This window comes from Corvus moneduloides, chromosome 23 (assembly GCF_009650955.1).
Source record: "Corvus moneduloides isolate bCorMon1 chromosome 23, bCorMon1.pri, whole genome shotgun sequence".
Classification (NCBI taxonomy): domain Eukaryota; kingdom Metazoa; phylum Chordata; class Aves; order Passeriformes; family Corvidae; genus Corvus; species Corvus moneduloides.
The window spans coordinates 1,908,912-1,936,233 of record NC_045498.1 but is presented as its reverse complement, the minus strand read 5'-3'; the positions used below and the strand labels follow the sequence as shown (position 1 = coordinate 1,936,233).

At 64.7% G+C, this 27,322-nt stretch overlaps 1 protein-coding gene across 1 annotated transcript in view; it reads left to right on the top strand.

Annotated features, from left to right (window-relative positions):
• Nucleotides 1–27,057, top strand: part of FOXO6 (forkhead box O6) — a 33,772-nt gene extending 6,715 nt beyond the window's left edge. Inside the window, exon 2 of the mRNA XM_032132383.1 lies at nucleotides 25,545–27,057. Coding sequence (XP_031988274.1) covers nucleotides 25,545–26,957 — 1,413 coding nt within the window. The 3' untranslated portion in view covers nucleotides 26,958–27,057. The remainder of the gene's footprint in view (nucleotides 1–25,544) is intronic.
• Nucleotides 27,058–27,322: the final 265 nt, after the last annotated feature.

Here is a 27,322-nt window from a genome sequence, read left to right as displayed (position 1 = left end):
AAGGCAGGCTGGTCCCTTCCCTCCCAGCAGGGATGCTTCAGCATCCCAGGGCATCCCGAGCTGCTGCGTGCTGTGGGGTGTCACAGAATCATAACCACAGACTGGTTGGGGCTGGAAGGCACCTTGAAGATCATCTTGTTTCAACCCCCCGCTGGAGATGTCCACCCCTGGGACTGCTGGTGTCTTGTGGGGTGGGGGGGAAGCAGCAGGATGGGGGGGATATGGGGGTTTGTGTGGCTGGTGCCCGCTTTGTCAGCAAGGGACTCATTCTTCCCCTCCCAGGACTCCTGTGCCACCCTGTGCATCCCTCCGTGCCCAGCAGGGCTTGGAGCAGGGCAGCTCTTGGGCTTTTCCACTGGGGTTGGTGGCACTTCGTACACACTGAGCCAGAGGTGCAGCAGTGATGCAGCCCAGCTCCTGCTCCCTGGGGCCTGCAGGGCCGAGGAGGTTTCCCGAACAGCCTGAGGAGGTTTCCCGAACAGCCCGAGGTGCTGGCAGTGGGGTGGCTCTACCCAGATCCCCTGGTGCTGACAGACCCCTGCCTGTGGGGCTGGACACATCGCAGGGGGTGCAGGCAGCGATGTTCCCTCGCGTGTTCCCTCGCATGTGCTTGGGCTGTGCTGGGCTCCCCAAGTACGCTCGGCCCATGCCTTGTGGGAGGATGGACATTGGGTGTGCCAGGGCAGCACGGGAAGGACCCTCAAACACCGTGGGCTGGCTTGTACTGACCGCTTCACATCCCTCCTGGGAGTGTGGGCTGATGGCACCGTCCCCCTGTCCTCGAAGACCTTGGGGGACAACATGTCCTTGTGGACACAGCGTGGCTGTGCTTCGGGGCGCAGGCACTGGGGGCTTTTGCAGGCTGTGGCTGGGGGGAGCCCAGACTGGGGCACTGAGCAGCTGCCTTTGATTTACTTGGGAAGGGGACAAAAAGCCCCACCAATTCAAAACCACACAAAACACCCCCCCAGCACCCCCCCAACACCCCCCAAAATAACAGAGGCAGTGGCACGGAGGAGAAGAAAGGCAAGGGTTGTTCGCAGGCGCCTGGCGCGGTGCCAGCGCGGGGACGCTCCGGAGCAGACATGCCAAGCTGTAATTGCAGACAGGCTCATTTCGAGAGACGAGACGGTTATTTTTAACTCGCGTTAAGGTAATGCACTGATCTCCTGCCTGTGGGTTCAAAAGTTCACCCCCCCTCTCCCCAAAATCCCCTTTGCTCACCCACCCCATGGGGGTACCTCTGGTCGGGCTGCAAGTGACCGCTGGGGAACACATGCTGGTCCCCAGAGCCCCACAGCCAGGCAGCCTGACACTGCCCACACCCTCGCCCTCCTCGGGGCAGCCGCGGTATCTCCCGGGGAGTCTGGCTCATCTCCTGTGGGACTGGGAGGAGGCTGCAGCCAGGCCAGCCCTGGGGTGTGGAGGAGACGGGCATCCGTGAGGCGGTGCCAGCTCCATGCCCAGCCCTGGTGCTCTTGAGGTCCCCAAGGAATGTGCAGGGGGTGGGTGCTGCGTGCCAGGGTGCCAAGTCCTGCTGGGAGCCCGATGGGAAAGCCTCGCACTGCTCTCGGTGGTGGCACCACCCACCCCCCAGGTCCCCAAGCACTTTCCAGTCCCGGCCACATGCACTGGTGACTGTGCTGCCCCGGGCATTGCTGGCATCTCCTTCAGCAGCCAGACTGGCAGCAGTGACAGGGCAGTGTGGGGGTGGTAGGACATGGGTTCCCCCTCCTCGGCCTCACTGGCTGCCCCACAGGAGGGCTGAGCCTGCGGGCCGCTCGTGTGGCTGGAGCAGCCCATGATCCCGGTGCTCCCAGTGACATTCGTCAGTCCATACTGAGGATGTATGGCCACCTCAGCCCTGCCTTTTTCCTTAAAACACATTGCACAGTGCCAGGAGGGCACTGGGGGCAGCTTTCCTACCCTGGGACAGGGTGTCACTGGCTGCATGGGACCCATGCGGTGCCAAGCTGGGGAGCCTGGGGGTGAGCCTGGCACCTGCTCCCCAACCCTCTGCCCAAACCATCTGAAGGGAAAGTGGAGCAGGAACCCCCCAAAACGTGTCAGGTTTGGCCCTGTAATAGCTGTGATTAATCCTTTTCCCCCTCCCCAGCCTCTCCCAGGAGCTCGGCAGCTGGGAGCCGGCGGGAATGAGGCCCCGGGGTGCTCCCGAGCAGGAGCAGCGTGTCCGGCCCCCTGTCCCCAAACGCCCTCTCGCCCTGCTTGGTGGCGTCAGCAGTTTGCCAGACGGCCGGGAACTCCCTGCATGGCTGAGATGGCTTTTGTCCTCGGCTGTCGCATGGCTGGGGCCGCCAGCTGCAGGTGCTGCGCTGCTTCCCGCTGCCGGCTCGGCATTTCCCTCCCTTTGCGTGTCGCTGCTTTCGGCAGGAGCGCTGAGCTCCGGGGTTTGGGGGAATCCAGCGGGAGCTGAGGCTTTCTGAACACGTTTCGTGGCCTTTCGCGGCTCGTCCCGGCTCGGTGCTGGCCCCTGTGGCAGCGCAGCGGCCTCCGGAGCCGATAAATCAGGGAGCAGAGCCCGGCTGCGCCGGGGTGAATTGTGGTGCGTTATCCGTAATGAGTTCAGTGGGGATGGCACGGCAGGAGCCGCGGGGAGCCTGGCACAGCGTGAGCCGTGGGAAGCCTGGCCGGGTCATTCCCGGACTGTGACCCGGGCAAAGCCGGGGGCATCTCGCAGCCCGGCAGGCGCTGCGGGAGGGTAGCTGGCCATGTGCTTTTTGTGCAGAGCCGGGGGTGGGAAGGGCTGCCCGGCATCCCCCGCACGGGGATGGGGAGCCGAGGGGTGTGCGGGGTACCCCTGGCTCCACACCGGCGTCTGTGAATGCCGGGGGCGTGGGCAGCACGCTGTGGCACGGTGAGGTTTGGAGCATCCCCGGAGCCTGCCCGGGCTCTTGATGTGTTTGATAGTGCAGGAGTGGAAACATCCAGAGCGAGCTGTAAGGATGGGAGAGCCGGGGAGACCGGGACTGCGACCGTGCTTAGGACCATACTGTGACCTCATTTAGCAGTGGCTCCTTCCTGCTGTGCTTGGAGGGCACCGGGTGACATCCCATCCCATCCCATCCCATCCCATCCCATCCCATCCCATCCCATCCCATCCCATCCCATCCCACCCCATCCTACCCCATCCCATCCCATCCCACCATATCCCATCCCATCCTACCCCATCCCACCCCATCCCACCCCATCCCATCCCATCCCATCCCACCCCGCCCCATCCCATCCCACGGCACAGCTGGCTGGAGCTCCGGTGGCTGCTGGGAGCGGGTTTCAGCAGGATGAAGATGGGCAAGTGCCCGTCTGTGCCCAGCCGCACTGCCAGGTTCGGGCAGCCGGGACACCGGCCATCATCCCCTCCCTGCATCCTGTCCGGCCAGAGCCACCGTCCCCTCCCTGCCCCAGGTGCGATGTGTGTGCGGGATGCAGGGGAGGAATTCATAAGCTTGTGGAGCGACAGACTCATAAATTTTGGCTTTTTTTTCAAGACTGTCAAACCTATGCCTGTCCCAGGGATGTAAGACAGCATTTTATTGCTGCCTGCTTGATGGTTGTTCCCTTCTCCTCAGTGGTTGTGATTTATCTCTGCACTTTGCGCTGATTGGATTAGAAGTTTAAATGCTAAGGGTGCATAACAATATATTTTTCTTATTAATATTAAAAAATCATTATTGGATTTTTTATAGTTCTGTTTTGAATTGAATCCCCTTGCTTGATTTATTCTCTCTCCCAGAGTAGAATTTAATGCTAATAGGAACAATCATTGCTTTGTTTTGAATCTTTGACTGTTTGGAAAACTTTCCGTGCAAAGGGAAATTACAGCATTATTAAGAGTCCATTAAAAGAGGGTTTGCCCATTCCTGGCTATTACCTGTAAGCTGGAGGGAAAACAAAAAAGCCAAGACAAGGAGTCTCTTCTTCAGGGTTTCTGCTCACACCCTTGCCGAGGTGTAACGCAGTGATGGCGCTGGTTGTTAAAATCGGCTCTGTTCTGTCGCAGGGATTCATTTCGGGTCTTGTTGGGTTGGTGCTGGGTGGTGAAGGTGTGTGTGGCAGTGGAGTTCACAGGTGAAAGGCAGGAGCTGACTGGGACTGGCTCTGCTTCCCGTTGGATTTCATATTTTTAAGGGAAATAGAAGAAGCAGGATGGCAGCTCCCAACTGATGCCTGTGGCAGCACTGTGGGTGCCAGGCAGAGGGGTGGAGGATGCTGAGTTCCTCCCTGTGCTCCCCTTTGCCTGGGGTGGGTGCTGAACCCTCTGCCCGCACTGAACCCAGTGCCCACCCAGCCCTGGGACCCACCACGCCCTTGTGGTTGTGCCCATTGTGCCTCACGTTCCGGCAGCTGCCTGCAACGGCGCTGGGCAGAGCCCCGTGGGCAGCCCTGGGGAGCAGGGGCAGGCAGGTGGGATGGGGCTGGGGCTGGGGACGCGGTGCCGGGCAGGTGGGATGGGGCAGGGGCTGGGGACGCGGTGCCAGGCAGGTGGGATGGGGCAGGGGCTGGGGACGCGGTGCCGGGCAGGTGGGATGGGGCAGCTGGAGACGTGCCTGGGGCGGGCGCAGCGGCAGCGGGGAGCTGTGCCAGGCTTGGCAGGCAGCAGCAGGGCTGGCAGGGCACCACAGCCTGCCCGGGCACGGCGGGACAGGCCTGGGCACCCACGGCCCTGCAGCACCGGGGGAGCGGGAGGGTGGGGTGTGGGGTGTGGGGGGCATAGCTGGGAGCGGCAGGAATGTCGGCCCCAGGCACGCAGGGGCTGCGTCCTTGGCATGAACTTCCCGGCAGGGCTGTGCCGTGCCAGGCCACCACCCTGCACCCCAAAAGCTGCAGCTGGCACCCCGCACTCTGCTCCCCAAAGCCTGCTCCCACTGTCCTGCACCTGCTCCCCATGCCGTGCACCCCTCACTCTGCTCCCCAAAGCCTGCACTTGTTCCCCCAGAACTGCACTTTCCTCCTTTCACTGTGTGTTGTGCTCCCCAATCTCTGCTCCCTGCACCCCCAAACCTGCACACCGTACCCTGCATTCTGCCCCTCAAACCCTGCAGCCTGCACCCCACCTGCCTGGACCCCTTCCCATATGCACCTCCTGCCATCCCGCACCCTCTCCCCCCGTGCACCCCATACCCTGAACACCCACTGAGAAACCTCCTGTGCTTGCTGGAAACCCCATACCCACACCCCACTGCCTCTGCCCTACACAGCTGGTCCTGGGAAAGCTCCACACCTTGGGGCCAAGACTGGGGCACGGCTGCCTGCCCCGTGGGGGGTTTCCCAGTTGGCCCAGTGCACTCTGAGCACTGGGACATCCCCTCTTGCTGGGACTCTGTGCCAGTGCCCACGAGTGCTGGTGTGCTCAGCTCTGCCTCCCCGCCCCTCCGTGCTCTGTGGGTTACGGGGTGTCACTGGGGGGAACCCCTGACCCCCCTGGCCCCATGGCACACCGGCCCCAGCAGTTGGGATGGCATCTCAGACGGCTCTGGGGGTGCAGGGCTGTTCCTTGCTGCGATGAGCTGAGGATTCCCGGGTTCCCAGATTCCCAGCAGCATGTTCTCAGGTGTCCTGCCACGTGCCAGGACTTCCTGGCTGAGGTTTCCCGCTGCCCGTTCCTGGCCAGGCAGTTCTGGGATCCCGGCAGGATCTGCTCACCCCCCGTGCGGATTTTTTGGCTGACCCTCTCTTGTTTTCCCTCTCTCCTGGAGCCTGCGTGCACCAGCCAAGGAATGGGAAGCTCCTGCCAGGCCCCCATGCCAGTGGGGAGACTGTCACTGACTGGGGGGATTTGAGGTGGGGACCCAGTGTGGGGGGATATGGGGTTACCACCGGGATGCACAGTGGGGTCTGGGCAGGTACCTCTGTGCCCGTCCCCGAGGTCAGGGACACCTCTCTCTGCCCATGTGGGTCTCAGGGGATGACCCCACGAGATGGGGAGATGTGGGGTGCAGTGCTCTGGGGTGCTGGGCTGGGAGATTTGGGGTATGGACTGTGCAGTGTGGGGTCCTGCAGCTGCCACCAGGCAGCAAGGGGAGACACGGAGGGGACAGTGCTCGCAGGGGGGCCAGTCTGGCTCCCCAAAGCTCCCAGTTTAACCAGCAAGGCGCCAGCAGGGTACCCGGCTGCGGGGGTCTGGGGCAGGGCTCCCCCAGCCAAGATGCTGAGGTGGCTCCGCAGCAGGGACAGGATTCCTGGGGTCCCCTCCTGCCTCCCTGGGGCACCCCCGTGGTGACACAACCCCGGGGAGACAGGGCCAACAATGGTCCCTGGGACTCCCCCTCCCTGTGCCCAGCCCTCCCCAGAGCCCAAATCCTGCTCCTGCCGCTGGAGAAGGAGCAGAGCAGGGGCTCCAGCAATTATCCTCGTGCCCTGAATAATGCATGGCAGCAGCCTCCAGCAGAGCCTCTCCCTGCCCTTCTGCCCCCCAGCTGCCCCCCGGCACCGCCTGGCTTTGGGGGTCCGTGGGAGGGGACACAGGGGGGTCTGTCACCTTCGATCTGCTGCCAGGGCTTGGGGGTGGTGCGGGCAGGGGACGGAGAGGCAGGTAGCCCCAGGACCATTGCCAGCCTCCCCACCCCTGTGCCTCAGTGTCCCCCTTGTCGCTGTGCCAGGGATGGGGAACTGAGCCGGTTTCGCTGCCTGGCTCAGGACACCCCGTCTTTGAGGGGGTCTCTGGACAAGTGCAGCCATTTCTGCAGGGCTGGATGTGCTCCAGGGCAGGTCAAGCCCCCATCCAGCTGGGATCTGGCTGCGGGGCCGGGAGCAGCGAGGGGTTAAACGCACTAAAGGCGGTGTGAAACTTTTGGCTGGGGAGCTGCAGGCAGAAAGTGCATTTGTAGCCGCAAGTGGCTGCCTTGAAGACGATCCAGATTTGTCTGGGAGCCGTCTGCTGCTAAAACCCTTTGATCCACTTACTTCTCCCCGGGGAGCTCCCTGCAGCTCTGGTGCTAATGCCCCCGTGGCGACAGGGGCTGAGCTGCCAGACGGATGCAGGGGAGACCCCCCTCCTGCTGCCAGGGAAGAGAGCAGCCGCAAAAAAATGGGGGGGGGGGGGGGCAAAAATGGAGGGGCTTGGGGATACAGGAGCGATGTCACCAGGATTAATCCATGGGGTGCAGGGAGTGGGAGCAGGTTTGGTTGTTCCTGGGCTGTGGGGAGGAATGGAGGGTAGAGGGATGGGGGCATGGAGAGTGACAGGATTCAGGGATGGGGGGATGGAGGAGGTTTGGCTGTTCTCAGGCTGTGGGCAGGGATGGAGGGAGCATTGCCAGGTGATTGCCACAATGCCAGGGCATGGGGGGATGGTGGTGGTGTTGTGGGGGAGGGTTTGCATCGTTGGTGTCTCCCCAGGACTGCAGATCTGGGGGGTCCCAGCCCCGAGGCCGACTGCCCCGGGGCTCAGTTGGAGGATGCACTGCTCAGCTGCCAGACCCGCTGGGTCAAGTGGCTGAGATGGTGAAATGGCTGAAAGGGGAAGGCAGGAGAGGGGCATGAAGGAGGTAACTCCAGTGCGTTAAATGGGATATTGGGAGTTTGGGATCATAGGGACTCTTGCTTTTACCATAGGAAATGTTTAAAGATCGGGAAGCTGAAATCAGCTCCTGTACTGGACCTCAAATCACAGAATCCCAAAATGGTTTGGGTTGGAAGGAGCCTTAAAGTTCATCCTGTTCCACCCCCTGCCATGGCAAGGACACCTTGCAGTATCCCAGGCTGCTCCCAGCCCCAATGTCCAGCCTGGCCTGGGACACTGCCAGGGATCCAGGGGCAGCCACAGCTGCTCTGGGCACCCTGTGCCAGGGCCTCCCCACCCTGCCAGGGAACAATTCCTTCCCAGTGTCCCATCCAGCCCTGCCCTCTGGCAGTTAAGTGGAAAATTCCCGTTTTCCAGTGGGTGTCAGGATTGAAGGTTGTGCTCAGCTCTCCCGCGTGGGCAGCTCCGTCTCCCGCCCTCCCCAGATCGCCACTGTGGATGGGTGTCGCCCTGTGGCTGTGGGTCCCTGCGGGTCCTGGCAGGGCAGCAGCGCTGTACAGCTGGGACAGCGTCAGTGATGGGGCTGGCACGGTGCTGAGCCGGGCACCGAGGGGGGGGACATCCACCCTGTACCCCCATAACACCCACGGGCGAGTGATGGATGGACCATCACCCACAGGCTGCCAGCCTGTGCCCCGAGCAGGATGGGGCTGTGGGCAGGATGGAGGGGACAGTGACCTCGTCCCTCCTGGGGGATGGCGTCTGCGAGCTGGTGCTCAGGAGGGGTTAGGAAGGCGCTGCCAGCAGCCGTGACCGCGCTCGTGGGGAGGGGAAAATCCCATTGAGGCGCTAGTGGAGCCGCGGGAGAGGCCAGGGGACGGTCACGGCCGGGGACAGCCAGGCTGGGGACGGTCACGGCAGGGTCCAGAGGGCTCTGGGAGGGCTGCAGGGGTGGGGTGGAGGTGTGAAGGGAGGCGAGCGAGGAGCGAACAAAAGCTGCATTGAGTGACAGAGCCCGGCCGCCAGCGGAGCAGGAGCCCGGCCAGGAAAAACAGGGCCCGGAGCGGGGAGCACATCGTGTCCCTGGCTGCGGCCGCCGGGGCTCGGTACATTCTGTAGCGGAGGAAGCTGGCGCAGGGACGGGCTGGCTCGGGCCGCCGCGGCGCAGCTGACCCGCGGGGAGCGGCACGGGGGGCTCCCCACCGGCGCTGCAGCCCGCCCCCCGCGCTCGGGGCTGACCGGGGTAACAGGGAACGCCCCGAGCCCGGCTGGACCCTCGGGGGTGCCCAGCCCTGGGTCAGCGGTGGGAGGAGGCGGGGGGCCGGGGGCCGGGATGCAGACAGCGAGCGGGCGCCGTGCCCAGGAATTCGAGGATGGTTTGCAGGCGGCGCTGCCCGGGCAGCAGCGGCTAATTCAGGCTAATTCAATTACGGCTCCGTGTCACGAAGCCGGGGGCCGGCGGCGCGTGGGGGCGGCTGGGGGCCCCGCGGGGAGGGGTGGCCTCTGAGGGGCTGCCAGGTCCCCCCGACATCGGCGGGATGGGGGTGTCCTGTCCCCGCCACCTCTGCGGGGAGACCCCCGGCGGGGCGCTGTCCCCAGGCTGGCACCACCGGCAGGTGCCTGCAGCTCGGGGACCCCCAGCTGGGTGGTGCTGAGGTGTGACCCCGGGTGCTCAGACCCCTCAGGATGGGCTTCCAGGGAGAAACAGTCACGAGAAGCTGCTTTCCTGCAGGGATGTGTGACTTCCCATCGCTTCCACACCTCCTCCCTGTGCTTTGCCATCTTCTGTCCTCCTCCCCAGCATCTGCCCCAGCCCTGCTGCAACCCCCAACTCCCCGGAAGACCCTAAAACTAACATCCAGGGGAGCTGTGGATGGGTTCAAGCCCCTGGGTCCGGGTTCAGGGCACTGTCACTGCAGTTCAGAGCTGGTTTGCTCTGGTGCTCCGAGCACTCGTTCCTCCTGCCCGTTTTTGGGCATTGTGTGACACCCTCCCGCCCAGACACCTTTTTTTGGTAGTTTTATTTCCAAGTGTCTGATTCCTCTGACTGACACACACACCCCCACTGGCAGTGTGGACCTGGGGAAGGTCCTGGGGCCACGAGCTCCTGCCACGGTGATGGCTGATCCCACAGCCCAAAGCATCGCTGCCAGTTTTTTAGGGGGTGGATTACTGGGGGCTCTTGCTCCGGAGAGACCCATCAGCAGTAGAAAACAGTCCTGAGGATGCTGCAGGGCCTGGCCCGGAGCAACTCCACTTCCTCCTCGCTGCAGGAGGGCAGCTGGTCCCATTGCCCGGGGACTGAGTGGCCCCGTGGGGCTGTGGCAGTGCGGGGTGGATCGGGATCCTCCCTCGAGCGCCACCGGGACCGGCTGTCTCGGCAGCTCTGGCTGATGTAATTTTTGCCATTACAGGTAAAACTGCTCCGCCTCGGGTGGCAAACTCCCCCAGGGCAGGGAGGAGGGGGTTGTTGTGTTCCTGTTGCTTTGCAGCAGCCTACAGGGATCCCGCTGCCTCCCCAGGGTGGCTGCCTGCTTCCCCTCCCCCTCCTTCTCCTCCTCCGCCTCCTCCTCGTCCTCCTCGGGCTGCCTGTGCTGGCTGAGTCGTTCCCAGAGCTGTGTTGGGGGGCAGAGGCTGCACCACGCGTTGCCCCCACCCCGGCAGCCCCTGGCTTGTTACCCCTGGTCCTGCTGGGTTTGTGCCTGGTCTGGCAGCATTCCTGCCTCCCGCTGCCTGCCCCTGGGGAGCATCCCTGTATCCTGCCCGAGCCGGTGCAGGTGCAGCCCAGGGACCACTGCAGTAGCTGTGGCTGTGGCTTTCCTGCCACCCTGAGTGATCAAACCGCGCTCGGAGGAGGAGACACCCTGCCCGGGGTAATGGTGCATCCCTGGTGGTAGAGTTTGGGACATCAGGGAAAATCCTGGGGCGTTCCTGGTGCTTCTGAGCCCTTGGAGGGAAAAGCAGAGGCTGTGATCGAGCTGAAGGAGACATGGGGATGCAGAGCTCTCCCTCCCTGGGGTGAGCTCGCTGCCAGCCCCTGCCCGTGGGCCGATGGGGGGGCTGCAGGCAGCGGAACGTGTCCCTCGGTGTTGTTTTGGGGAGACCCAGGGTGGGGAGCAGGGAGCAGAGTGCTCAGCCAGAGCTGGGGCGCAGTGGCTTCTCTGTCGCTGCTCCACCAGCCCAGCAGAGCAGCCCCAGGTGGGGTGGCAATGTCCCCAAGGGGAAAGTCCCCTGCTCATCGCCTCACCAGTGCCTCAGGGGGATGGCAATGGGAGGGCCAGCCTCAGTGCCCCCAGGGCACATGCCACAGGGCAGGAACCCTTTCGATGAAGCCAGGGTGCACTGCCAGGCCCCCACCCAGCACCCACCTTACCTGCAGGATGTCGCCTGCTGTTTCCCTGGCAACGGCGATGGCATCCCGCACACCTCGGGCAGCGTTTCCCTGCATCCCCTGCGATGTCAGCCCTGTTTCCCGGGTAACCCAGCATCCGGGATCTCCGGCAGGCAGGTACTGGGGGTCCCCAGCTGCCTTCTGCTGTGCCCAGCCACGCGCCACCTGACAGCCCTGCTGTGGGGGCCCATGGTGGCCTTGGGTGGTGGGGACAGGCACGATCCTGGCAGGTCTGGGGGAGCAGGCAGCCCTGCGTGTCACGACAGAGCTCAGCCGACACTCTGCTCACTGCGGGTGCCTCGTGGGTCTGCCGGGTGTGGGGAGCCATGGGCAGCTCGGGGGTGGGAGGAGAAGCAAGGCTTGGGGCTGCTGTGCCTGCGCAAAGGGCCGGAGACTGGCTCTGGGCTTGTGGGCAGTCAGCGTTCCCAAGGGGACAATAGCCAAGGGGTGCTGGCGAGTGTCCAGGACAACTGGTCATGCCTGGACTTTCCTGGTCACCTCGGGGTAACTGGTCTCGGCAGGAGGGCACTGGTGAGGTGGGTTCAGCATCCCAGTCCAGGCTGGAGCTGGGGTGTTTGCCTGCGGCTGCTGATGCCCTTCATGCCATGAGCCCATCCAGAGGTCAGTGCACTGGGCAGAAAGTGTGCCCCGTGCTCTGTGAACAGCTTTGCCCCGTCCCACTCCAAGTGGGGCATGTCCCTGTCCCCTGCTCCCAGTGCAAGGCATGTCCCCCACTCCCAGTGCACATCTTGGGGGGACCAGACACCCCCAAACTCCGCGGCATCAGGGTTCAGTGCTGGCTGCCAGGGCAGGGGAGGCCGGGAGCCTCCCAGGATGGGCAGTTCCAAGCGCTTTCTCCAGCAGTGGATCCAGAGCCAGGAAATTCCCTCACTGAGGCGGCAGTGTCAGCCCTGCCCGGGGAATGTGCTTGGATGAAATCGGAGCCTGCAGCCAGCTCTGGCCAGGATTTCCCCGTGGATCCTGTGCTCTGCCCCGTGTGCTGGGCTGGGAGCTGAGCGCAGGCAGGAGCTCCTCTGGGGCGTTTTTGGGGGGCCATGCTGGCAGCCAGCCCCTCTCCTGCACAGACCCCCTCGGGAGCACCACCCCTGCCAGCCCCGAGGAGATCCAGCCACCCCATCCTGCCGAGCCCCCGAGCAGGGCGATGTCCCGGGGGTCCCCCTTTTCCCACCCACCGACGGGGCTGTGCTCACAGGGTGCAACCCCACGAGCATGAGTGGGTTTGCCGGTGATATCAGGGGTCTGTGGGGTGGTACCAGGAGCCCAGGAGGTGACAACAGGGATCTATGGGGTGGCACCAAAGATCCATGAGGTGACATCAGGGGTCTGTGGGCTCAGCCACAGGAGTCATGGGCAGAGCTGTGCTCAGGGGATGCCTGGAGGCTGCTGGGTGCTGGCAGTGCCTGGGGGCATCGGGGTGTGGCAATCTCCCCCCCGGGAGGATTTTATCCCTGGCACAAGGCCCTGCATGTTCTGGGGCACGGGGGGGCTTCAAGGCCACCGTTGGGCAGCTGCTGAGTGTGGGGGAAGCCTCCCCTCCTCCTCCTCCCGGCTCCCTGGGCTGTGAGTAGGCACGGGCTGGTGGGACCCCAGCCCGGAGCTGCGGGGGCAGCGGGGGTGTCTGTCATTAGCAGGTGCAGAGCAAACTAAAATAAAGGGGTCAGCTGAGTCATGGCACAGCTGGCAGGGGGGGCAGGGGACACGGGAGGGGGACTGGGGATGGGGGGCACTGGAGGGGCACAGGGGGCTGTGACTGTGGGTGCCCGTGTGCAGGGTGGTGCACGCTGTGCCACGAGGGTGTGACTGGAGCAGTGTGTGACACCCCGCTGCAGGCTGGGGACATCCCGGGCAGGGCTGGTGCGGGGCCGCGGGCTGTTCTTTCAGCCCCGCTGGGGAAGGGAGGGTTTTCCATCTCCCCTCCCACAGCACCTTTGCCTTGGGCTCCTGCCCAGGAGCCCCCCGAGCTGTGGCTGCCACCCCGGGGCACTGCAGTGGGTGCTCCTCGGGGCACAGCAGGGATGGACTCCCCATCCCTCTTCACCCCCAGGACCCTACACAGGAGCTGTGAGCCCCTCACCCCATCTGCTGTGCCAGTGACCCCTAAGACCGTCCTCCTCGGAGAGACCCCCCAGGGCACCCCAGGGTGCCATCACCCGCTCCGTGGCTGGGAAGGGTGGATGTCCGCAGTGGCCTGGGCTGGCCCGGGGGGAACAGCAGGTGGCCACGGCAGGGCTGGCTCCTGCAGCACCGTCCCTCTCTGCCACCACCCCCTCGCTGTCTCAGTTTCCCGTGTCTGCCGCAGTCCTGGGCTGGGGGGTGGGACTCAGCATCCCTCCTTCCCACGGGGCTGGAGCTTCAGAAACGTCCCTGGGGCCTTGTGGTGACCTTGCTCCACTTGCGTGACTTTGGCTGGCGTGCGTGTGCCGGGGGGGGGGTCCGAGGGGGGTGTGACGTGGGCTGGTGGCATGAGGGGTCTCCAGTCCCCCCCGGCGTGTCAGAGTCTCTCCCAGCAGGGTCTGCGTGCGGCTGGGGCTGCACAGAGCAGCCCCGGGCACAGACTGAGCGACACAAAAGGCTCAGCCCTGCTGGGAGCGCCCATCCCCACACGTCTCACCCCGGGGTCTGCGTGGGTGTGAGGCAGCTGAGCCCCCCTGTCTGTGAGGGACTGGCAGGCAGAGGGACCCGGGGGACAGCGCTGCTTTCCTCGGGCTGCTCTGGGGTGTCTGATGTCTCTCAGATGTCGTGGCAGAGGGTGCTGCACTCGGAGGCACCTCAGCTGTGACAGCATCTCCTTGTGGGGCAGTGGCACACGGATTGGGACCTTCGGGCTGGCCCAGGCCAGGAGGGGCATCGGCATGAGGCCACTTCCTGCTGTGTTTCTGGCCGTGCAGGGACATGGTGACACCGGTGACAACTCGTGCCACTGCCTCCTTGTTACCATCCCTTGCCAGCTCCAGGTGGGCAGCGCTTGCCCCTCTGCCAAGTCGGTGACCCTGGGTGTGCCCCTCCTGCGGCAGCCGGATCCTGCCTGCCCCAGGTGGGCTGTGCAAGGGACATGGGGCTCCATGGGTGCCCTCCACCTCCGGGGCACAAGTGCAAAAAATTAATGTGAAAGTGGAGAAAGGGGAGTTATGTGGGGTTTTCATGGAACCATGTCTTGGGTTTGATGGGACCTTAAAGTGCCACCCCCTGCCATGGGCAGGGACACCTCCCACTAAACCAGGATGCTCCAAGCCCTGTCCAACCTGGCCTTGGACACTGCCAGGGATGGGGCACTTCCAAGGATGATTTGGAGGACTTTGGAGGGTATCAGGATGTGCTGGCATGGGGGGCTCTGGCTGGAGGGCTGGCTGGGGGCAGCTGGCCCTGGGGGAGGGGCTGGGGCTGGGGATGTGCTGTGCCACGAGGCTGAGTGAGGAGGGGGCTGCAGCCACGGTGTATGCCACGGTGTGTGCTGCAGTGGGCTGGGCCGTCAGCACTGAACAGCAGCTTGGGCACAGCAGGGACAGCCCAGAGCCTGCCGGGGTGCCATGGGCTTGACCAGATGGATTTGACCCCACCACTGGCTGGAAACTGCTCCTTACTTTCAGAGATGTTTTTTAAATAGTGCTTCCTGCCACGTTTCTGCACAGCAGGTCCCCGTGGTGAGGATTTTCTCCCTTAGAGGCATCACTGAACCCTCCCCTGCTCCACCCCCTGGGCCTAAAACCTGCAAACTGGGACAAACATTTGTTTGCTTGAGCAACTGGGATTTTTTTTCTTGGAATAAAACTGTTCCATGAAGAATCTCTCAGCCAAGGGCATTTGGTGGCGGGGATGTCCCTGCTGTCCTCGTCCCCATCCCCTTCAGGGCTGGGAGCCCTGAGTTCTCCCAAGCCTTTGCCATCTGTGCTTGCTGGTTGTGGGGTGAAATCTCTTGCAGGAAGAAATTCCTCCCTGGGAGGGTGGGCAGGCCCTGGCACAGGGTGCCCAGAGAAGCTGTGGCTGCCCCTGGATCCCTGGCAGTGCCCAAGGCCAGGCTGGACATTGGGGCTGGGAGCAGCCTGGGACAGTGGGAGGTGTCCCTGCCCGTGGCAGGGGGTGGGATGGGATGGGCTTTAAGGTCCCTCCAACCCAAACCAGTCTGTGGTTCTCTGATTCTACTTGAGAAGCAAAAGGCACCTTTCCATGCATGGCCAAAGCAGCTCCTCATCTCCAGGAGCTGCCCTGAGGGCACGGGGAGCCTGGGCCAGCTCCTGTGGGAGTCCTGGTGGGACACAGCTTTGCTCCGTGGCCCCTTGAAAGCCCCGTGGCTGGAGCTGGAGGCCACGGCACAGAGGGAGTCGGGGCACCCCCGTGGGGCTGCTCCCAGGGGTGACGTGAGGACGTGCGGCAGGCGGGGAACCGCCGGGGCAGAGCGAGTCCCTGGGGAACACGAGTGCCCCGGTGCCTGGCTCCGTGCCCAGCCCTCCCCCTTCACTGGGAACGGGCCAGCACTGGGAACGGGCCAGCGCCGAGGCAGCTCCCAGGCTGGAGATCAGGACAGCCTCCACGGAACAGACAGAGGAGGATGGAGCTGGACTCGCCCCGGGGCTGGGGCTGCTGCTGCTGCTCGGCTCGGGGGCTGCGGTGCTCAGTGCGCTCCCACGGGACAGTGGCACAAGGGTGACACGTGGCTGGGACCTGCGTCCCTCCCGGGTGGCCGAGAGACCCAGAGACGGTGTTTGACGGCACCCCACAGGAGGGTCACCTCCCCTGGCTGTCAGCATCGCTGTGGGTCACGGGATGGTGCAGGCTGAGTCCTGCTGCTTCCCTCTTCCTCCCGCGGGCGGTGAGGAGGAGGCGGCCGGTTTCCCTCCTGGGAACAGCCAGCTCCTCTGCCTGCAGGGGTTGGAACCCCCCGCGGGGGCTCAGCATCCTGCTTGGGGCACCTCCTGCATCCCTGGGGTCTCTCGGTAGGGTTTGATGTGCCTTGCCTCAGATTGGGAGCAGCTCTGGGTTCTCCCAGTGGGTACAGGCAGGACTGCCGGGGGGCACTGGGGCACCCGCTGTCCCCAGGCAGCCCCAGCCCCAGTGCCAGCAGCGGGGGGGCAGCCAGCAGGGAGATCAAGAGGTACCCGAGGAAAAGGGAGTGCGGCTGCTTTAATGATTTGGCTGCGGTGAGAACTTGGTGTGGAGGAAATTGAACCCAGGGGAAAAAATCCTGTAATTTCATGCAAAAATTACATGGCAGCTCCGGGTGATTTACTGCAGCTATTTCGGTGGCCAGCTCTGGGGTGTCATTAGAGCGTTACGGGGTAAGTGACTGCTGGTGCACAGGGTCTTCCCAAGGCACCTGGCCCGGCCTCACCTGTTGGAGAGGGGTCCAGGCAGCCAGGGAGTGCTGAGGGTGCATTTTGTCCCCAAAGGCGGGGGGGCCGATGTCCCTTAGCTGGGTGTAGGCACCTTGCAGAGCATCCCTGGCTGTGGTGGCACCTCAGGCAAGCTGGGCTGCTGGGGCTGGAGCTGCTGCTGCAAAGGGAGGGGCAGAGTCCGACCCTGTGCTCCCCCCTTGCTCAGCACCCCCTGCCCCACAGCCCACCCTCAGCACCCCTGTGGGGCTGGGTAAGAGCTGGGCGGGCGGTGGGATCTGGCACAAGTCCCCAGGGCGGTGCTGTGCCCGGTGGCACTGCAAGGTCCCCATGCCAGCTGCCCAGGGCAGGTGGCCCAGCTGCTTCCAGCTCTGAGGGAGAGTGGGCAGCCATGCCAGGGCCACGCAGCTGAAATGGGCAGCACATCAGCTCACCCCCCTCCTCTCTGGTGGCATTCCAGGGCAGGGATAGAGGACATGAGGGGGGCGGGCAGGAGGTGGGCAGAGGGCCTGGCTGTCCCCTGCCTCCTGCCAGCTCTGCAGTGGCACCTGCAGCCTGCAGGCAGGGAGCCCATGGCCAGGGAGGGTGTGGGACCAGCCCATCACCGTGGCACTGGGGCCATGTCCCTGGGAGGTGCCTGGTGCCAGGCTGAGCTGCAGCTGGCTCCTGGGTGCCCACAGCTCTCAGGGGCTCCTGCCCGCTGGCAGGGAGCAGGGAAAGGCTGGGCTCTCCCAGAACCCCCCCCAGCCCCACAGGGGGATCCCCAGCTCCTCAGCCCTGCCCGTGTCCCCAGGAGGGAGCGTGTGCCTGCTCGTTATCCACAGCCCTGCTCTGATCTAATGAGCCCTTTGGGGAGCACGTGGGGCAGGAGAGGGTCCCGGGGGATTCACAGATGTGGTTCTGCACGCAGGGTGCACGGGGATCACTGCCTTCCCCACCGCCCCCGGGCTCCTCCTCTGCCCCTTTGGGTTACCCCTTCAAGGGTGGACAGTCCCAGCAAGCAGAGCAGCACAGACCCTCGGGGAGGTGAGCCAGGACAGGGCTTGGGGCGGACACTGGGATGATGGGACCTCTCCCAGCTGTGCTGGGACCAGCCTGGGAACTGCTGTGGCTGGAGGAGAGGTCACACAGAGCCCCAGCACTGCCAAGGCGGGTTTGGGGCTGTGCTGGCCCCATCAGGAGAAGCCCAAGGCAAGGGGTGTCTTTGTGGGAGCTGGATTGACTGTGCAGGTGTTGCCCCAGCACTGAAATCTCTCAATACCAGTCGTGATCCTGTCTCCATCCATCCATCCATCCATCCATCCATCCATCCATCCATCCATCCCTCCCTACCTCCTCCTCCCCCTGGGCTGAGGTGGCCCAGAGCTCCAGGAGCATTTGGACAATGCTCTGAGGCACAGGGTGGGATTGTTGGGGTGTCTGTGCAGGGCCAGGAGCTCAGCTGGATGATCCTGGTGGGTCCTTCCCAGCTCAGGACATTTTGTGGTTTTCTGACCCCTCCCCTGAGCCGCCTCACTGGGACCTGGTGGCCGAGCTGGTGTTAGCCCCACTGACCACAGTGGGATGTAGAAAAGATGCTGGTGCTGTGTCTGTCCCCTCTGGGCTGCAGGGAAGAGCCACTGCACAGGGATGGGCTCTGCAGGTGCTCCCTGGGCTCTCCCCAGGGCAGGGAGGATGCTCCTGGTTTTGAAGGGGACAGGGAGTGATGGCAGCTGGCTAAAATAAAGCGGCTGCCATGGCAACAGCAACAGTCCCAGTGCTGGGAGAGGGATGCTGGGCCGTGTGTGCCACCTCTGCCACGCTGGCACTTTGGCTCCAGCCTGGGCATGAGGAGTGTCCCCCTGTGGCCAATGTGCCCTCTGCCAGCTCCCTCCTGGCTGGGGGGTGCAGGGGGGTCTCACCCCTCTGTGCAGCCCTGGGTGCTGATCCAAGCACCCCCCATGGGCTGGCAGCCCCTGGGACTCTGCCAGGGCAGGGGCACAGAGGCTGCAGAGTGCAGGTGCCCTGGTGTCCCTGGGCAAGGCCTGTGGAGCGAGTGCTGGGCATGGGGGGCTGCTGGGGGGTGTGGGGAGTGGTTTGACTGGTGTCACTCGTCTCTGGAGAGTTTGGGATCTGCTTGTGATCAGGAGGGGCAGGGAGGCACGAAGCCAACTGTGGAACAACCTCAGCTGCCAAGTGCACAGCAGGGGTGAGGGGTAGCTCTGTGCCAGGGGGTGCAGGCGGGCAGCACTGGGGGTGCATTGGGGGCTGCACCGAGGCTTTACTGGGGCTGGACCCACTGGGAACCACCGAGATGTGTGGTGGAGATGGGCCAGGACCAGCACGGGGCCAGGCAGGGAATGGGCATCACCCCAGGGACCTGTCCAGTTCCGCAGCACCTGTGCTGGTTCTGAAACCAGCCTGGAGCCCAGGCGGCCACAGCCAGGCTCTGTCTGAATTTGGGGGTCGGGATGGGGCTGGCGAGTCCTGGTAGACGACCGCGGTGGTGGTTTCCTACCTGGACCTTCTCCTCCAGGAGAGGCCGGTCTTGGACTCGCCATCCCCCAGCCCTGGGAATGGCAGGAGGACGTGGGCAGGGCTGGCACAGCCTGGGCCCGTGATGTGGGATCCCAGCCCCGCTCCCACGTTCCAGAGAGCGGAGCTTGTCCGGACCCACACGGCATCGCGGGTCTGTGTGCCCCACAAAGGCAGCGCTGGGCCCCTGGGGGGGTGGCACAGGGGCGGCACAAGAGGGGCCGAGGATGTTCAGGGAGGGGGCTGCAGCACGGGGACCCGCCAGCCCCAGCTGTCCCTCGGCCCTGCGCACACCTCGGGGTAATTAGCGGTCCCTAATGAGCTGTCGGCGGTGCTCGGAGCGCGGGGGGGAGGCGGGGATGCTCCGGCCGTGCCGCCCGGGGCTCCTCGCGTGTCAGCCACCTGCGCCGGGGCCGGGCGGCCGCGGCCCCTCGCGCCTCTAATGGGCATTTGGTTCAATTAGCAGCACGTCAGCCCCGCTCTGCTCAGCCGGAGCGCTGACCTGAATGCGCTGCCTCCGCTCGCCGCCGCCGGCGAGACCCCGCGGCGGGAGGCGGGTGCCTCCCCCTGCCGCTGCCGTGCCCTTTCCCGAGGCACCGGGCGGCCCCTGCCCGGCTGCACCCCGGGCAAGGACGTGCCGGGGAGCGGGGACAGCCCCGGGCCCCGAGGGGGACGTGACAGACGGGACCTGGGCATCAGCTGCTGGTGGGGTGCTGGGACAGAGCGAGGGGCTGGGGGGGGGCTTATGCGGCATTGAGTGGGGCTGGAGGGGCTTATGGGGCGGCCTTGCAGGGGGCTGGAGCGTTCTGGGGTCTGCTGGAACATTGAGGGGGGCTGGAGGGGCTTATGGGGGGGCCTTGCAGGGGGCTGGAGGGTTATGGGGCATTGTCTTATGGAGCACTGAGGGGGGCTGGAGGGGCTTACAGGGCGTTGTGGGGGCCTAGGGAGCTTGTGGGGCATTGAGGGGGTCTGGCTGTGGGCTGCCACAGGGCACCAAGGAGCTGACGGAGCAGTGCAGGGGGTTGCTGTGGGATGCTGTGGGGCACAGCGTGGGTGCTTTGGGGTGGTGCAGAGGGCTGGTGTGGGGGTCGTGTGTGGGGCAGTGCCAAGGGCTGACTGTGGGGCGGCTGTGTGGCTGCAGGGCACTGTGGAGGGCAGCATGGGGGCTGCTGTGGGGCAGTAACACCCCAACAGGCTGGGGGGCAGGGCTCAGGAGACCCCACACACCTGGTAGCTGCTCCTGCCAGCACGGCACCGTGTGCCCTGGGGCAGCGGGGACACGGGGAGCTCACGGGCTGCTCGCAGCACAGGGGCTGTCAGGGTTCACGACGCGGCTGGGTCCCGTCCTTGGGAGCCCGGTGTGAGGCTGGGGGAGCCCTGACACACGCTGGGCTGGATTTACAGCCACCCCCTGCCCCCACCCCAGCTGGCTCCGTGTGCTTCCCCTCGCTGGGCTCGCCCACCCGTGCAGGGAGAGCTGGTGTGGGTCAGGACGGTGTGGGGTGGGCTGGTATGAGTCGGGGCTGATGTGGGGTGGGCTGATGCACCTGCAGGCACGGGAGGTGCTGGGGTCTCATCCCGCTGCGTGCCTTTGGCACAGCACTGGGGTCCACTCCTGCCGCCACGGGCCATCCGTCCCTGTCATGAGCACCCAGGGTGCTTGCCATCCCCAGCCTGTGGGCAGCGCTGCCACATGTGCCAGCTGCCACCTGCTCACCAGGCAGGCCTGGGCCCCTCTCGGGGTGGCAGTGCCACGGCTGCTGGGCTGCACTCGGCCACCGGCTGCTCTGGGCAGAGTGGTGGCACCAGTCCAGGGAGGAAGGCTGGCCGTGCCCAGGGGACGGTGCCAGGACGCTGCTGGTGCCCACAGGCTGAGCCATTTTTTGGTGAATATGATGTCTTTGGCGGTGTTACCATTGACTGTCCCATGCCACCACCCTCCCTGTACAGCTTCCCCAGGGATAAAGCCCATCGAGGCTGTCAGCAGCCTCTGCCCTCTGCAATATTTCCTCCAACAGTGGCAATTTTCATGTGCAAGAAGTGAATAAGCATCAATTAACCCCTGGAGCCGTCCTTGTGCTGCCGGCAGAGCTCTCGTTAGTGGCCCTGTCCCTGTCCCTGCTTCCTCCTGTCAACGGCGTGAGAATCCCCACCCGCTAACAACCAACGGGCTCCTTTGCTGGATGGCCCAGCAGCCTGGACAGACAGACAGCCAGACAGCCCCCGACACACCCTGACCGCGGGGGTCTCTGAGAGCAGGACTGTGAGCTGTGGCATGTGTGGGGAGCAGCTGGCATTGGTGGCTTTGCTCGGAAAACTCTTGGTGCTGGGCAGGCAGCAGGGAGGGGTGACAGCTCCGGGACAGTGCAGGGGGCAGCAGAGGGGTGCGGGGCATGTGACAGGGACGGGGAGATCCTCAGAGCGCCTTGTTTGCTCTCCCCAGCTCCGGCCAGGACCTGCTCTTGCTCGAATTGCACACGTTTGCCCCCACCCCGCTCTCCCCAGGGCACGCAGAGGGGTGTTCAGCCCCACTCCCTGCACCCCGACACCCGCGGGCACCCCAGGGCTGGAGGTGGGACCCTGGGACGTGCTGCTGGGGCGGGCATGGGCAGCGCTGCCCGTCTTGGGGGTCAGTACCCGTCTGGGTGGCTCCTTTCGGGGTTCGAGGTTCATCTCGGGGGTCGATGCTCATTTCAGGAGTCCGGCCTCGGGGAATGGCTTCCGGCTCCCACCGCATCATCATCATCATCGTCATCATCGCCGCTGCCAGATGCCCATTGACAGTCAAGTCACTCTCCCAAACAATGGGTCCGGCTAATCCTTTTACAATGGGACTAATTGCTAATCAGACCGATTTCACACTGCCTGTTCCCCTGACAATGAGGCCCGCCGGAGGAGGGCTCCCGGGGGGGTGAGGGGCTCTGTGGGTGCCCACAGCCCCCCCTCAGGCCCCGCAGCAGGACCAGTCCCCGGCAGACGGGCACCGGGATGGCACTGGAGTCTTCCAGCTTGGCAAAGCCTCCGGCAGCTGGTGGCTGGGGGCTGGCACGGGCTCAGCCTCGTCCTGCCCTGGTGCCAGCCAGGGCTGAACAGGGGGTCCGGTGCAGCTGCAGCCCTGGTGCCACCTCCAGCCCGCCCCTCTGCTCCCCAGAGCGTCCCCGTCCCCGCGGCAGCGCTGCGGGGCCGTGCTGGGGCCCGCGGTGCGGGTGTCACCCCTGGCACGGGCTGCGTGTGCCCTCGGGACCGATGCTCCCTGCCCTGTTCGGGGTTTGGGTACCGGGGGCTGCGGGGCCGTGTGGGGCCGCGTTACCAGTGAGGGGCTGGGCCGTGGGAGCGGGGGGAACAGGCAGGGGTGACAGGGGTGACACGGGGCCAGAGGGGACGGTCAGGGAGGCCCAGCGCGGGCGCAGGGCATGGCCAGCCCTGCAGTGGTGCAGGTTGCTGTGGGAGGTGCTGCAGGGCAGAGCCGTGTCGTGGGGGTCCTGGGACTGGCACCGTCCTTCCCTGCACCCCCTGCCTGACCCCAGTGAAGCCCCAGCCAAGGCAGCTGCTGTCACGGGGGGCTGCCAGCTCGGATGTCCCCCGTGTGTCCCCACCTGTGCGTCACTGCCGGCGGGGCTGGGGGCTGCGGGACGCTGGGTGCCCGTGGGTGAAGCAGGTCCCTGCCTGCCTGCTGTTAATCAGCGCAGCCCCCGCCCCGCTCCGTGCGCCCCGAGCCGCGGCCAGCCGAGCATGTCGGGGTGCTAATGAGGAGAGAGCCGGGTGTGCTGCACCTTGCACTTAATTGCTGCTGTCTTCTGGCTCTTAATGAAGCTCGGCTGCAGGAGAAGCAGCAGCCTCCCCTTCCCTCCTCTCCCTCGGGCAGCCTGACCCTGCCAGCCCTGTCCCCTGCCGCGGGGGGTGCAGGGTGCCCTGTGCAGACGCTGGGGTGGGAGGGGCCCTAGCAGAGGATGCTGAATGTCACCCCCATCCAGCTGTGACATCTCCAAAGCCCAGCCCCTCTCCCCGTGCTGTGCATGGCAGTTCCATCTCTGCTGCACAGGCTGCAGCATCTCCTTCCTCCCGGGCTGAGCAGACCCGGCAGCGCTGGCAGGGAGGGACTGTGGCCATGGGGGGGTCCCCACTCCTGCCAGGGGCCTGGCAGTGCCTGGGCATCACTGCAGCAAGCCCAGCTTGGGCATCCCCAGCTCCCCACTGTCTGTGGGTGCAGGGCAGTGCTGTGGGGCTGGGCTGGCTGGTGGCCCTGGCCCTGCCAGGGCGGTGACAACCACATGCTGTGCTTCTGTCCCTGCTGCTTGCAGGGCAGCTCGGTCATGGAGGGGAGTTTGGATCATCCTGTGGCTTAGGGAGAAGTGCTGGAGGGGTCAGGGGGACTCTCCCTGCCAGGAAGGCTGGCCAGGGCTTGACTTGCTCTGCTTGAAGGTGGTGAGCATTGGTTGGGCAGCTGTGTCCCAACCACCCCCTGGGCCCCCTCTCCAGCCTTGCAGGAAGGGGTTAATGGCTGGCCCATACCTGCAGTTGCATTTTAAAGATGTGAAATTAAAGCCCGTAATTTATTCTCCCCACACACGAAGGAGCAATTAGTTCTAAACACGGCTTAATCAGTCAGCGCGAGATTGATTTCTGTAGACTTGGATTTGGTGGCTGCTGGCGAGGAGCCAGCCTGGGAGCAATCTCCAAATAAATGAAGTGCAGAGAAGTAAGCCATTACATAATATGATAGATGAGGCTGGAGCTCACTTGCCTCTTCATTAGCATTCCACTGTACTCCACAACAGCACCAAACTTTCTCCCCTATACCTCGGGTTCCTCCCGCTCCTCGTCCCTCTGCCCCTCCTGCAGCTGGGAAGGGGCTGGGGAGGTGCCTCCCCTCTCCAGCAGCCCCTGGCCAGCCTGGAGCCCTTGGGCACGGCAGGGGGAGGGGTCTCTACACTGCGGGCTGAGGCTCCTCCCTGGGCCCTGAATCTCGCCTTTTTCCTCTGGGGAAACTGAGGCACAGGGAGCTGGGGTGGCACCCGTGAGCTGCACGTCAGCAGGGAGAAGAGGCGGGTGTCAGAGAATCCCGGAATGGTTTGGGTTGGAAGGGACCTTAAAACTCATCCAGTCCCACCTCTACCATGGACAGGGACACCTCCCACTGTCCCAGGCTGCTCCAGCCCCAATGTCCAGCCTGGCCTTGGGCACTGCCAGGGATCCAGGGGCAGCCCCAGCTGCTCTGGCAATTCCATGCCAGCCCCTGCCCACCCTGCCAGGGAACAATTCCTGCCCAAGATCCCATCCAGCCCTGCCCTCTGGCACTGGGAAGCCATTCCCTGTGTGCTGGCCCTGAATCCCTTGTCCCCAGTCCCTCTGCAGCTCTCCTGGAGCCCCTTTAGGCCCTGCAAGGGGCTCGCAGCTCTCCCTGGAGCCTTCTCCTCTCCAGCTGAGCACCCCCAGCTCTCCCAGCCTGGCTCCAGAGGGGCTCCAGCCCTGCAGCAGCTCCATGGCCTCCTCTGGACCAGCTTTAACAGATCCATGTCCTTCCTGTGCTGAGGATCGCAGGGCTGGAGGCAGCTCTGCAGGTGGGGTCCCACAGGAGCCAAGGGGACGAATCCCTTCCCGTGCCCTGCTGGCCTCTTCTCTCTTTTGCTGCCCAGGAAGGGGCTGGTTCATGTCCAGCCTCTCACCGACTGGAACCTTCTCCGCAGGGCTGCTCTCACTGGGCTCCTCGCCCACTCTGTACTCACATCCTCATCCCCTCTCTTCCCCAGGCCAAAGCTGTGAAGGTGCATGGCCCCAGGGCCACCCCAGCCTGGCAGGGACAGCTGGGGATGCTCGTGTTGGGATGTGCCCCCTGCTCCTGCCTCCTGCAAGCCCATCCCTGCTCCAGCCAGGGCGCTGCTCAGAGCCAGGGCTGCCAGCACAAGCCCAGGGCACCGAGTGCTGCTCTCAGCAGGAAACCCCCTGGGGTGCTGGATGTGGGTGAGGGAGCCAGAAGTGTCCAGGGTGGAAGCAGCCCCCAGCCAGTCCTGCTCTGGGCAGGGGGGGTTGTAGTGGGTTTGCAGACTCACTGCTATGGGTTTGTGGTACCTGAGCCTCCCAGGCAGGCTGGGTGTCCCTGTCACCAGAGCCAGACAGGCAGGGAGCCACAGCCTCTCCTCATGGGTCCCCAGTCCTGCTCACATGAGGTGACAGGCATTTGGGGACACCAAACTCGCGTGGTTGTTTTGGGCTGTGGTGGTGCTGACGTGCCCTGCACAGGGTATGTCCTGGTGCTGAGGGAGGAGGGGAGCACATCCCGAATGATGCCAGGCAGGGGAAGGGGCTCGGAATCCACTCCAGAGGGTTGGTGCCCAAGGGGATTCCCTCTGCCTGTGGAGCTGGTGGGGAGTGGGCTGGGATCTCTGCAGAGGTGCAGGCTGTGCTGGAAGCATCCCGCGGGATGTGCTGGGCATGTGGTGGGCTGGGGCTGGGAGCGATGGAGAAGCCCTGGACCTGTGCGTGGTCCTGACTCTGCCACTGCATTTGTTGCATCCTCACCTTATCCCTCTGCAGGCTCCTGCCAGGGAAGGAAGGTCCCCTGAGAGCTGGCCCTGGCTGCTGCAGGTCCCTGGGACACGTGCTAAAGACAGAGCTGGGACGTGCAGCAAGGGCTGTGACCCACGGGATGTGGGAGGGACCTGCCAGCTGAGCTCTCCCAGCCCCGACCCCTCTGGCTCAGACAGCCCAAGTGTCCCACGATGCCCCATGCACCCCCCAGCCCCATGGGCGTCCCTTTCCTTCTGGGGTGCTGTCCCTGCTGACCCTCCCCCTGTCCTTGCTGTCCCTGCAGAACTCCATCCGGCACAACCTGTCCCTGCACACCCGCTTCATCCGCGTGCAGAATGAGGGCACTGGGAAGAGCTCCTGGTGGATGCTGAACCCCGAGGGCGGCAAGACGGGCAAAACGCCGCGGCGGCGGGCGGTGTCCATGGACAACAACAGCAAGTTCCTGCGCATCAAGGGCAAGGCCAGCAAGAAGAAGCAGCTGCAGGTGACGCAGGAGCGCGGGGAGGACAGCCCATCCTCCCAGCAGGCCAAGTGGTCGGAGAGCCCCGCGTCCCACGCCAGCGACGAGTACGACGCCTGGGCGGACTTCCGGACGCGGGCCAACTCCACGGCCAGCACGATGAGCGGGCGCCTCTCGCCCATCATGGCCAGCCACGAGCCGGACGAGCTGGAGGACGATGATGGTACCCCCTCGTCCCCGCTGATGTACCCCAGCCCCTCCAGCACCATGTCTCCTTCCCTCAGCGCCCGCTGCTCCGTGGAGCTGCCCCGGCTGACCGACCTGACCGGCACCATCAGCCTGAACGAGAGCCTGGGGGAGAGCATGCTGGAGGACCTGCAGGACGGCTACAGCATGAGCCCCTCCCAGCAGCTCCCCCCGGCCGCCCTGCGGCAGCGCAGCTCCAGTTTCACCTTCAACTCCAAGTGCTCCAGCATGGGGGCCGCCTCCAACACCTACTGCGGGACCATCTACAGCCAGCCGGCCATGAGCCTCATGCGCCGCCTGCCCATGCAGACCATCCAGGAGAACAAGCAGGCCACCTTCTCGCCCGTCAGCTCCTACAGGAACGCCTCGCTGCAGGACCTGCTCTCCTCCATCTCCTACGCGCACAAGGAGAGCATGGTCCCGGGGGACCTGCCCCTGCCGCAGGCCAGCCCCATGGTGCCGGCCCGTGGCCACAGACACAACCCGCTGCTGTGCGGGGGCGGGGAGCAGGGCTTGTCCTCCTACCCGCCCCACCCGGGCGCTCTCATGAAGAGCAACGCGTTGTACCACCCGTCACCAGCCGGTCACCACCCTGCGGTCAACACCAGTGCCTTAGCCAATCCTGTCAGCCTTATGAGCCTGCCCAGTGACTCGTGCAGCATGGCAGCCATGCCGCACCACGGGCACCTGCATTCCTACGCTAATAACCAAGGGGCACACATGAGCTTGCTGGATTCGCTGCAGGGCCCCTACCCAGGGGCCGTCCACCCCCCCGTGTTGGGCCAAGACAGGTTCCCAGCAGACCTGGACCTGGACATGTTCAACGGGAGCCTGGAGTGCGACGTGGAGTCGATCATCCTGAATGACTTTATGGACAGCGATGAGATGGACTTCAACTTCGACTCGGCCCTCCCGCCGCAGAACGGGCTCAACGTGCCCGCGCTGCCCGGGGGGCCGCAGCCCACGAACCAGAGCTGGGTGCCCGGGTGATGCCCGCCCCAGCGCGGGCTCACCACCGGGAAGCCACGAGGGGAACATTGAGACTAACTTTTTTTTTTTCCTTTCTCTTCTGCCTTTGTTTGTTAAGATGGGCGAGAGCCATCGGTCTGAGCTTGAGGTCGAACACGAAACACAAACCGGAGGGTCAAATATTGAGATGGGGGAGGACCCCCAGCCCCATGTGTGCCCGGTCTGCGGGTCCTGCCAGCATCCTCTGGAGGACGCAGGGCAGGTGGGTGGGAGAGGCAGCCGGAGCCAGGCAGATCCAGGGGGGTAGCAGGAAGGGAAAGCCTTTCCAGATGGTCTCAGTGCCTCACAGTGATGGTGCCAGTTGATCTGCTCTTGGGCTGGGTGAT